The 12,456-nt window shown below is 41.5% G+C and overlaps 1 protein-coding gene across 4 annotated transcripts; it reads right to left on the bottom strand.

The window, feature by feature from the left end:
• Positions 1-559: 559 nt before the first annotated feature.
• LOC137710438 (E3 ubiquitin-protein ligase At1g12760-like) lies at positions 560-4,154 on the bottom strand. 4 transcript variants are annotated; one of them, XM_068449458.1, is made up of 5 exons: positions 3,380-4,154; positions 2,723-2,842; positions 2,505-2,637; positions 1,431-1,589; positions 560-1,232 (listed from the first exon to the last, which is right to left on the bottom strand). In XM_068449458.1, exons 1-5 carry the CDS (start codon positions 3,949-3,951, stop codon positions 1,059-1,061), a joined length of 1,158 nt encoding a protein of 385 aa, XP_068305559.1. In that variant the 5' UTR covers positions 3,952-4,154; the 3' UTR covers positions 560-1,058. The 4 variants fall into 4 exon arrangements, with proteins under 4 accessions (XP_068305559.1, XP_068305557.1, XP_068305560.1 ...); XM_068449456.1 differs by having other exon boundaries at positions 2,723-2,845; positions 3,380-4,152; XM_068449459.1 differs by having other exon boundaries at positions 1,431-1,586; positions 3,380-4,150.
• Between the last annotated feature and the right edge of the window lie 8,302 nt (positions 4,155-12,456).

Raw genomic sequence — 12,456 nt, 5'->3', positions numbered from 1 at the left:
AATTATACTTTTTGCCACTCGGTTTTGATTATTTTTAAGTTGACCCCTTCTTCTGTTTTTTCTTTACTTTTTCTCCGCAGTTCATTTGAATTTGAAATCGGAATTTTATTTAAAGATGCCAAAAGTTTCTTTAAATTTACCTTTTTGACGAGGGAGTGGATAGTTGAAGAATTTCCCCCTTTTTCTTTTCATCAAACTGCACATGGCATTTGAGTTCAAAATCTCTTTCGCTACGTAGTCTAGTGATATTACTTTTCAATTAACATTCTTAAGTTCGATCCTCGTGTTAATTGTTAGCATATAAAAGCTCACATGTGAGATTAAAAAGATAAAATTAACCTCACATACAACCCTACGTGCTAACAAAGGATTGACAGAATTTTCAATTTTTGACCAAAGAATTAACGGAATTTTTAATTTTGAACATAAATCCAACTTAACCACATGGACTATCTTCCAACAATACCATCACCACGGGGTACTAATAATCCAATTAGGCCAAAGAACATTTTATTCGTTACTCACTAAAAAAAAAATTGTTGGTTTATGTGAAGCCACGTTAACAAGGCTCATGCCTAAATAAACTTATTAACATTTTAATAACACATTTCTACACAATCAACTGAACTTTCTTCGAACAAGAAACAGCCGTTCGCATTGTAAATACAACTCGAGACAGCCGTCTCTGTGTGATACTAAATAATTACCGCGGAAATGCCCTGGCAACACCCATGTACACAAGGCACCTAAAGAACGCCATAGCAACCACGAATACGATGCGCCATTGTCATCGTCGCTACTACGACACCAACAGATCAATGACAACTGCTATGCCTACTCTACAACAGCAAACATCAACAATGACAATATAGAAAACCTGCAGTGTATCGAGGGCGAAGCTTTGCATTGGATTACTCTCCACCAGGACGTCTAAAGCCTGCATTTGAGTCCGATGTCACCCAATGCCAAGCTTTGCATAACATTACACTCAAGTCTCGAGCAAGAATTTTTATGTAATTCCGCAGCGTGCCCTGCACAAGTCTCTAATTAGAAGAATTCTACACTTCCCCTTGATCCTGGCTGCTACTCTTCAAGATATTGTACTTGCAGAGAGGACAGGTAGCGTTGATAAAAAGCCACTTGTCAATGCAGGAACAGTGAAAATGGTGGCTACAAGGAAGTTGCCTTAGTTCCACTCCATCGTCATAAGAAGAAAGGCAGATGCAGCACTCCTGTAAGTCACAATGATCATCATTCAAATGTCACAAGAATCTTTTTACCGGTCCAAAGATTTCGTTGGTCCACACATTACATAAGAATACAAAACAAATCCAAGTATATAACCGGTCCAAATTGAAACCGTTCCTCCTTAACTACCAGAACTCAAGAGAGTAAAGAAGAGTATGAGCCAAAAGTCAAGAACCGCTTACCGCATCCTCCTGAGAAAGAACATGTTCAATCGGTGAATCTGTTCCACATTCAGTCATTACTCCTCCACCTAGTACATCGCCGGCAACTTTCTCATTGGCAACTTTTCTGAATTTGAATTTTGAAAGCTGTTCGATGTCTTCCTTAGATGCTCCATCCTGCTTCAGTAACAGGTCAGACAAACATAAAAGGGAACGAGAAAAAAAGCCATCACTATTGAATATAATATTCTTCGAACTACGCTCTAGTAAATTTATAAACGATGAGGAGGCAAATTGACAGAGTAAACAACAGTTCCAAGTTTTAGTTACAACAACAAAACATCAAGCACTGGCCCATCAAATTTTTTTTGTCAGGCCCATTAAATTTGATGCAACTAAAAGAGAGCCAGAACAAATTAAATGAAACAAATTAGTATAACAATAATAAATCTTTCGTCCCAAAGTGCACCAAGGAAAACTACCATAATCAATTTTTCCAACCCTCTTTTATCAACAAAACCATGAAATTCAACCATCTTTCAGTACTATCAAATATGAGAAGGATATAATAGATATTCTGAGGGGATGAAAGTTTAGCAGTTAACGGAAGAATGGATTGGTATAATATAGTGCAGCCTATTTTACCAACACAGGAACTCGCCCGTTTAATTGAGCTCATGAAGGCTATCAACAAACTTCTATAAAAAACATCAGAGCTGGACTTGCCAACCCACCCCAGATAAAGTTATGCTAAACGGGAATCAAACCATCTTAGTGGAGTTCCATTTTTAGAGTCCAAATCCTCCTACTGAGAATCTTGATACATTGATATTTCCGTTCAAACTAACAAGAATCGACTAATTTTTGTTATTATCAAATAATTGGAAAATAAAGTTTGCTATCGCAGAATCATATATAACTTGTCAATTTCCGGTTTCATTTTTCAACCATCTACTTTAGCACTTATCAACCAGTATTACAGCAATATTCACCTAACCTACAGAATGGTAATGATAGAAGACACTAATAGTTATGAACATGAAAATCAACATACCCCCACAGACAAAAAAAGAGATTACTGGGGATGAGAACTACCTGATCTGCGACAGCATATAAAAGTGCAATAATGCACGGAAGACAGCAACAAACTGCGATACCAATGATACATGCCAGTGCAACACAGAAAACGACAAAAAACACATCAAAACCCAGGAAAATTATACATAACCTGCAGATAAAGCCACATTGCCATAGTTAAGAGTTTATCCCTGATTTTCAAATAAATGGATGTGAGACAGAGAGAGAACACAAACCAGTAAAGCTGAGGGGAGGCACGCGCTAAAGATTGACCACCTGCCGATACCCAATAAAACCCAATGATCCACCAGATAAACGAAAACATTGTATTTGCAGATTCCAGGTGCTTAGCAACACTGCTGAAAGATACAAGCAAAAACAATAATCAGACATGAAATTACTATAAACGAAACAAACAACAGCACATGTCAGTTAATTTCTCACACATTACTGGCACCAAATATAGCAGCATCCTACAATCCCAGTACAAAACCAGTTCACTCGTCAATAACCGATTCTAACATCCATGCATATACACAGGTACCATACAAAATTTCAGATTTCGAAAGCTTCAAACGAAATAAAACCGGTGCCATCAGAAATCCGTAAATGCGAAGAAGAATCATAATTTTGCATAAATACGCAAAACCTTGTATTCATTTCAAAGAGAATGGGGCCAACCTACAAGTAAACTTTACTAAGAATCAAATGCCATCAGCAACAATGTCAAAGACAGAAAAACCTTAAAAACATCACCATTCTTGGAGCAAAATTTACGCATTCGAACCACAAAATCATAAATTTCCAGCAACTCACATCAACCCACCAACAAACACCACATAAGAAAGACAAAAACATTTAGATTTGCATTGTACAGATAACGTTGTTGTTACCTGGTACCCTCCTCAGTCATATGATCAGCCAACGACACGTACTGAGATGACGAATCCCCCTCTCTCAACCCAGAACTCAAATTCCCAACACTCCCCACCCCTTCCTCCCCAGAAATCACCCCCGAAAACCGGCTTCTCTGCCGGCACTGCCGCCTCCGAAACTCGACGCAAACACAAACCATATGCACCACGCACTGCAACGCGTACCCCACGATCCACAGCCTCAGGGGCATATCCGGCAGTTCGTACCGGCTAAGAACCAGGACAGTCGCCGCCACGACGACGAAGGCGAAGTTCCAGATGATGTCGAGAACCACCACCGGCTTGGAGTACGCCCAATCGCTCTGCCTCTCCTCCAATTGCTCCGCCGCGGTCTCCCGGACCAGCATCGACGGCTCGCGCATGAGGCGGCGGCTGCTGGCCTGGCGCAGAAACCTCGCGGCCTGCCGCAGGCTCTGTCGGCGCGCGAATTGCTGGCGCCCCGAGTTCGACTCGTCGGACGACCCGCCCGAGTTGCTAATCAACGGCGTCGTGTCGACGATGTCCTCCGAGGATCGGTTCGGCGAGGCCATTTCGGGAATTCGAATCGGAATTTGGGGATTTTAATTTTTTGCGAGCTCGTCGAATGGAACGCCCTGACTTGGGGAGTTAAATCGTCGACTCAGCCCATGCAGATCTCTGAAATGGTGCGTTTGGGGCGGGAGCTCTGATCGTTCTGTTGCGGTAAGAACATGGAATGATGATGGAGATAAGACAACGCCGACGCTGACGATAATGTCGTTCGAATACGGCCTTGGAATTTTTGTCTTTGTTCATATGACCAGGGGCAGGTAAAATTTAATAATTTAATTGACCGTACCGTAGACGGTTCGTTTGGTAATTACAGTTTTTTTTATAGTATAATCCTATATTTTACAATAAGAAGGGGCAACATTGGATCAGTCGAACGGTATACAACCTAATTTAATATTGAATTTGTCATTTATGAGATTCAAAATTTCTTACTAATAAGTAAATAAAAATACAACTAGACCGTAGTACTGAGTGGCAGTAATTACAGTTTAACTTGGATAATATTTTGGTAGTGGGACCAACTAAAAGGGTTAGGGAGTTTCCTTGATTTTTGATTTATCAAAAGGTTTGGGGTTGGTTTTGGATTCTAAAAGCACTTGAAGTATTTTTTGCAAGAAGCATTAATTATGTGCTTTTTTCAAGAAGTATTTTAAGTACTTTTCCAAGATTTACTTACATTTTTATTAAGGATTAGTTTTAAAAACATTTTCACCAAAAGCGCTTTCAAGCATTTTAAAAGCACATTCAAACAAATTCTTGGAATAAACCACCGCAGGAAGCATGCGAGGGGAGTTTGGTGGTTGGGATCTGCCTCTTGAATGCGTCTACTAAGCTCCAAATTCAATATTAAAAATGTTCTTGCAAGTTTAGATCTCAAAAGTTTTAATAAAACATGATCAATCACAAAGTAATAAAAAAAATCAAACATTTTGTTGAAAATCAAGTTTAATAGGAACCACAAGATTAATCTCTTGTTACATAGAGATAATGTGAAAATAAAATCTCTCAAATCATATTTGCGATAGGGAGTTCAATGCCCAATGGTCTAACCGCATCATTGAATAATCGTTATGATCCTCGAACACCAAGCGAAGTACTGCCATCAAATCAAAAAATTCCGTACCTTCACACATAGATTTGAAAAGAAAACCCAAACCCCACACAATCCAACAGCTTCCACGCGTTACACCTTCAAGCCCGTATTAAAGGTGACAACTATTTTCAAAACTCTACCAAAAAAAAGCTCCTGATCTAAGGGGAAAAAGTACATTATGGGCTTCAGAATACTCTCATTCACATCGATAAAACTCCCTAAAAAAGCAATAGAGGAATTTAGAGAAAATGATTATGCTTTCATTACATACAAATAACTTACATAGAGTATTTATAAGATATGTAGCGACCCATTCCTAAAAAATTATGATTTTTATAATGTTTAAATGTGAATTTACGAAAATGTCTTTCGAGGCAAAGTGTTGACTCTTGTTGACTGCCGTGTCATGTCATGTAAGACTCATTTTCTTGGCGTATTCTCGTAGTACTCGTCGCTACGAATGCATGGGCGCAAACAGAATGTAATTTGGAGTTATAACGAAGATTCTACAAACATTTAGCGTTGAGGATATTTTGGTAAATTGATAAGCAATTGAACATGTTGTATTTTGTCGGACCGTTGGATAAGTGCCACATGGGCCACCCCCCCCCCTTTTCTGGAACACTCTCTCTTTCTTTTTCTTCCTTCTTATGTAGCTCTTCTCTCTACTCTGTTAACTCTCTTTCTCAGCTCTTCCTTTCTCCCGTGAAACAAACCACCATCATCACCAAATCTTTCGGCTTGTTGAATATCAAAACCACCATTATCTACATGTCTTCACATCCATAAACCCAGTTTTAAGTTTTGTTTCATTGAAAGTGAACCGAAACACGAGTTCGAAGAACAAGGTTTGGGCATGAGACTGCTAAGCGTGATTCAAATAATTTCCAGCCATATTTTGAACTCTAAACAGTTTTCACTGACCTCTACCACTTTCGAGTCATTTTCCGGTCAAATCAAGGCGAGATAGCTATTGTCCAAGGTTGCCCACAAATTCTGGCGAATTTCCCTGTTTCCCGCAGACAGTTGTCTTTCAGGCCATCTCCGACGACCATTTGGACTCCTAGTTGGCACTGATAGTTCGTGATGCCTTGATATTTATGCTAGGAAGTTGTAGCGTGGATTCCAGGTGAGTAGGCTTTTGGTTTTCTATATATACATATATATGTTTTACATTTTCCCAAAAACTGTTTTAAATAAGCGTATATTTTTAAGTGCCATGTCATACTTGCATTTCATTTTAGTATATGCATTAGTATGTGTATGCATAGTATTGTATGACGATGCGGAGGCCAGGTAACCTTCAGATGAGTACTGTAGGATGATAGTGGTTGCATTGTTTATGGTTATACGTAGATGCATTTAGAGCTCATTATACTGCACCCCAGTGTTAGTGCTTCGCCCGAGGCCAAGGCTTAGCCTTCATGTGATCGTTCACCTCCCACACCACACGCTCACCTTGGATCCAAGGCAGGTGTCATCCTGTCGTACAGACCACATTAGGTGGTTCTGACTCGTAGGTGACTTGTGATTTATCGCACAACCTTCACGTGATCATAGCACTTGAGCGTACTTATTTACACTCAGCCTGTCGTATAGACCACATTATGTGGTTCCGACTCATGTGTAGGAACTGGTTTATGAGCTATAGATTCAGCCGTACAGGTCACGTTAGGTGACTCCAGCTGACATATCATTTTATATTGATTCACAGCACTTGGCTTACATGTTTATTATTGAGATACTTGACATGACACATATTTTGGTTTTCATTGCTCTCAAGCCTGATTTCTTTATATGTATGTAGTATTATTTTCTGGGAAATTCTACGGGTTTTACGGTGAGAAATTATCATTTTTGGAAAGAGAAATGGTTTCAAAAAGCTTTGTTTTTGCCTACTCATGTTTTCTGTTTTTCGCCCCTCTAAGTTTTAGCTGCTGAAAATTCGTATCAACGATGATTCTTGGTGAATCTCAGTATAGGCGGCTACCTCTGAGGGTATGATCCTTACCCACACTACTGTACTTTACTTATGCTCTGACGTCTCGTGTAAAATGGGTTCATTCCTGCTCACAGCGCACTCTCGTCTTTAGGCACTTTTAGGTTTAAATTTATTCACATTTTCTACATCACTATACTTTATGGCTGCGTCACCTTCCACGTGTCGGCTAACACATCTTGATTCGGAGTCCTAGTGGACATTCTGGGTCGAGATGTGTCAAGATACAATTATGAAAATTCAACCATTAAAAGGACAAAAAACGAAAATTTACAATGATAGATTTATTAACTAATAGTTCACTTAATATAGGGGTGGAATTTTTTCCCGAAGATCGCAAACTGTCCCGAAATTTGATTAAAAAAAATGCCCAAATGGATATTCTCGAAAAATTCGGTACCCAAAACCGAACCGATCCCAAAAGTTTCGGTTTGGGATTCGGGCACAACTTTGAAACGGTTTGGTAATCCCAAACCGAACTGAATATTTAATATATATATATATATATTTTTTATTTTATTTTATTTTATTTTATTTTATTTATAATTATTAAGATTTTTATTTATAATTTGTAATTATAAATTATTTGGACCATTGAATTGGGTAAGAATTAAATCCAACCCTCAATTGTAATTAGGTCGTTTTACAAACCCTCAAACTCTCTCTGTCTCTTAGTCTGTCTGGCCCTCACTCTCCAAAAATTTGAATGACGCTCATCCCCACTCCTTCGTCCAATTTGAACCCCATTCCTCCATCGACTATGTCCACTTGAACGCTGCTTCTCTGTCCAGTTTAACAACACTCATTCAGAGACACAAGAGGCCCAAAATACAGGTAAGGTTTTTGATTTTCAATTTTTCAGTGGGTTTTTGTTCTTTAGGGTTTAGGGTCAAATTGGATGTTTATTTTGTTGAATATGGTTTATGGTTTGAGGACAATGGGTTTAGTAGGACAGTGGGTTTGGGATTAGGAATCTAGGATGGGTGTAGGTAATTGGGAGGGTTTTAGGTTGGGTGTGCTCCGGTTTAGGGTGGGTGCAGAACTTGCAAGTCATTGGGAGGGTGGGTGGGTTCATTTTTTATTTTTTATTTTATTTTTTTCTTTTTTGAAAAAAGGGTGGGCTCATTGGTTAAAGAGTTTAAAATTGCAAAAAGTTCAAAAAGCCCAACATTTTGGGCTTCAAGGCCCAATCCCGAAGTTACCTGAAATCCCGAATTTCGGGAATTGCATGTTTTTGGTTTAGTTTTGGGGTACAAAATCTCATCCCAAAATGTTTTGGTTTGGGATTCGGGTGGGGGGTTTCGGTTCGGGATCCCGACCCAAACCAACCCTAACTTAATACATTTATTAATGTGATTAGAAACTTCTCCAATATGATTAGTCTCTTCACACACACCCCTCAAACTGAAAGCTTGGAACATAGATAGAGAAACCTAGGTTGTGGAAGAGACTTGATGTGAATATATGGCAATTGATCCTATTCCTAACTGCAGACAAATTGCACATAGTGATAATTTATCTCCACATATTTGGTTGGAAGTGAAAGCAATGGACAAAATCTTAGGCATGATAGGCAACTTGAAACCAAGAGCACCGAATAATTTTCATATCCAAGTGATCTCATTAGCAGTGTCACTGTGCGAGCAAGAGAACGATACTCCACCTCTAGATCATCGAGCTACAGTTTGTTACTTGTTGACATTATAACTAATCATAATATCCTCTATCTGCCTTTTGTCACGGGATGACTCTTTAAGCCTTCCGCCCGTGCGGCACTTAGACTTGAATACCTCGATGAACAAGCTAAGTAAGCCTTCGAAGCCTCGCTTCCCCGGATTGAATCACAAAGAAAGCTAAGATAGCTTGGAGAGTGCTAAAATCACTTAGAAGATGGGAGAAAGGAAGCTTTGTATTGAAACTTAGGAGAACTTTACAATTGCTTACAATTCTTGGATGCCTTGGCCAAATGGCCTTGCCTCCTATTTATAGGCCTAAGTAGCCTCCTCAATGGAGGGTTCTAGAATTCCCTACTTACATCCAAAAATATCTAGTATAGTTCTAGATACAACTTGCCTAATCTAGATTGTTCTAGGTGAGGCTTGAATTTGTACCCTTGTGTGGATTGTTCCGGAATGCCCTAGATTATCTTGAACGCTCCGCCATGTTCTTGATTTTTCCGGGATGTTCCAGAAGCTTCTATGAAGACAAGGCTTTATGGGCTTGGATATATGATGTCTTGGGCGTTTTCTTTGTTTGTAACATATGGCCCGTGACATCCTCCCCCACTTAAGCCGTCGACGTCCTCGTCGACTCTTGCCTCTCGAATGTATTAATCAGGTCCTTATATTGCCATAAGGACGTCTCCTTCTCCCATGTTGCTTCGAAGTATGGTAGCCCTTTCCATTTGACAAAGTACTCCACATGCTTTGGTTGTCTTGGTCGCACCACGACACGCTTGGCTTCAATGCTCTCCATTTCTTTGTCAAATGCCTCTGTCATCAAAGGGGGTGCTCGATGAGACTCACCTCGGCTTGGTTCCTCATTGTCTGCATGATAAGGCTTCAAGTTGCTCACATGGAACACCGGGTGAAACTTGAGACGGGGTGGGAGTTCCACGACATAAGCGGCTTTGCCAACCTTCTTGATGATAGGGAATGGTCCCTCATATTTCCGCAACAAGCTCTTGTGCTGAGACGCATTAAGCTTCACAAAGACTTGGTCGCCGGTTTGGAACTCCACATTCCTTCGCTTACGATCCGCCCATTTCTTCATCTTCTTTGAAGCCTTCTCCAAATGAGCTCGAGCAAGTTCGTGGGCTAATTGCCACTCCTTAACGGTTTTGAAAGCGGCTGGACTATTCCCCATGTAGCCAGTCACGACCATGTTCGGGGTCAAGGGTTGTTGCCCTATAGCCAACTCGAACGGACTTTTCCCCGTCGACTCCGAACGTTGCAAGTTATAAGAGAATTGGGCAACATCAAGTAACTTAGCCCAATCTCGTTGATTGGCACTAACATAGTGCCGCAAATAAGTCTCTAACAATGCATTAACCCGCTCCGTTTGTCCATCAGTTTGGGGATGAAAAGCGGTGGAAAAGTCTAATTTTGAGCCAAGTAGCTTGAAGAGTTCCTTCCAAAATTTACCCGTGAAGCGAGCATCTCGATCACTGACTATGCTCCTCGGAACACCCCAATACTTCACCACGTGCTTTAGAAACAAGCGTGCAGCTACTTCGGCTGTGCACTCCACCGGTGCGGGTATGAAAGTGGCATACTTGGTGAATCTATTGACCACGACGAAGATAGATCCACATCCATCAGACTTGGGCAGATGTGTGATGAAATCCATGGTTAAACACTCCCATGGTCTTGATGGGGTGGGAAGTGGTTCCAACAGTCCTCCCGGTTGCCTTTGTTCCACTTTGTCTTGTTGGCACACAAGACAAGTCTTCACGTAGGAATCTACATCATCCTGTATTTGTGGCCAATAATAAGCATCGCTCACCAAAGCCAACGTGCGGTGAGTGCCAGGATGTCCTGCCCACATTGAGTCATGGCACTCCTTCAGGATTTCTTTCCTTAAGCTTCCCCACTTTGGGACGTAGATCCGCTTGCCCTTGGTGTATAGCAAGCCGTCCTCAAGCCAAAACCTTCTTGTCTTCCCCTTCTTGACAAACTCCACAATGTTCTTGGCTTGGACGTCATGTGATAAACCTTCTCGGACACGGCCCAAGAGATGACTTTGCGGCTTGAGTACCGTAGCCATTAACTCTACTCGTCTACTTAGAGCATCGGCCACCACGTTCTCCTTTCCTTGCTTGTACTCTAGCTTGTAATCAAACTCCGCCAAGAATTCTTGCCACCTTGCTTGCTTAGGTGTGAGCTTTTGTTGGGTTTGAAAGTAGCTAGTGGCAACGTTGTCCGTCTTGATGATGAAGGGAGTACCAAGCAAGTAATGCCTCCAAACTCTAAGGCAATGGACGATGGCGGTCATCTCCTTTTCATGGGTCGTGTACCTCTTCTCGGCATTGTTTAGCTTACGACTTTCATAGGCTATCGGATGTCCCTCTTGCATCAACACTCCTCCTATGGCAAAGTCGGAAGCATCAGTGTGCAACTCGAATGGCTTACTAAGGTCGGGCAACCTTAGTACAGGCTCCTCCATTAGGGCCTTCTTCAACCTCTCAAAGGCCTCTTGACACCGGTCCGTCCATTCCCATGCCTTGTTCTTCTTAAGAAGGTCTGTTAAGGGTGCCGCTATGGCTGAATACCCTTTAATGAATCTCCGATAGTAATTGGCTAGCCCCAGAAAGGATCGTAGTGTTGGTACCTTGGTCGGCGGTTCCCACTCTTGAATGGCCTTGATCTTGCCCTTTTCCATCATAAGTTTCCCCTCCTTTATCTTGTGGCCAAGAAATTCTACTTCTTTTGTGGCAAAAGAGCATTTCTCCTTCTTGACATAGAGTTCATGCTTCCGAAGGGTCTTGAACACTATGCGCAAGTGCTTGACGTGCTCCTCCAATGTCTTGCTATAGATAACGATATCATCAATGTAAACCACGACAAACTTGTCAAGATAAGGATGGAATACCTTGTTCATCAATGTGCAGAATGTTGCAGGGGCATTGGTCAGACCAAATGGCATGACTTTATACTCGAACGATCCATATCTGGTCACCATCGCCGTCTTCGATTCGTCTCTAGGGGCTATCCTCACTTGGTAGTATCCCGATCGAAGATCTAACTTTGTGAAGTACCTTGCTTCACCAAGTTGATCGAATAAGTCGGCGATCAACGGAAGTGGGTACTTGTTCTTGATGGTAATCTTGTTCAATGCTCTATAGTCGATGCACAACCTTAGGCTACCTTCTTTCTTGCGTTGAAACAAGACGGGTGCACCATATGGGGACTTGGAGGGTTGGATGTAGCCAGCATCAGGTAGCTCGTTGAGTTGTTTCCTCAATTCCTCCAACTCGGGTGGCGACATCCTATAAGGTGATTTGGAGGGAGGCTTAGCACCAGGCTCCAACTCAATCGCATGGTCGACCTCTCTTCTTGGTGGCAACTTCTTTGGCAGTTCCTTAGGCATCACGTCCGCAAACTCCATAAGGACGACTTCCACTTGTTTCGGCAAAGGCCCGTACTTCTCCTCCCCTTCATTCAACATTAGGGTTGCAAGAAATGTGGCCTCGCCTTTCTTCCAGGACTTGGCAAATTGCATTGCCGACAAGTGTTGGGTACACTTCTTGGCTTGCCTCTCCAATGGCACCAGGCAAGGTTGTCTTCCGTCGTCCAAGATACAGAAAATATTGTAGAAGGGAATAGGAAAGGCTCGTACCTTGTCCATGAACTCTAACCCAATGACTACGCCATAGTCGTCCATCTTGACTATGGTGAAGTCGATCTTTCCCTT

This window comes from Pyrus communis, chromosome 12, assembly GCF_963583255.1.
Source record: "Pyrus communis chromosome 12, drPyrComm1.1, whole genome shotgun sequence".
Classification (NCBI taxonomy): Eukaryota; Viridiplantae; Streptophyta; class Magnoliopsida; order Rosales; family Rosaceae; genus Pyrus; species Pyrus communis.
The sequence above is the reverse complement of the archived record's forward strand: the minus strand, read 5'-3'. Positions and strand labels throughout refer to the sequence as shown.

Coding starts and splice junctions, on each gene's coding strand:
- LOC137710438 (XM_068449456.1), bottom strand. CDS start 3,951: ATGGCCTCGCCGAACCGATCCTCGGAGGACATCGTCGACACGACGCCG. Junction 2,638..2,722: donor GCCTCCCCTCAGCTTTACTG/GTTTGTGTTCTC, acceptor CTTTATCTGCAG/GTTATGTATAATTTTCCTGG. Junction 1,590..2,504: donor TATATGCTGTCGCAGATCAG/GTAGTTCTCATC, acceptor CTGTTACTGAAG/CAGGATGGAGCATCTAAGGA.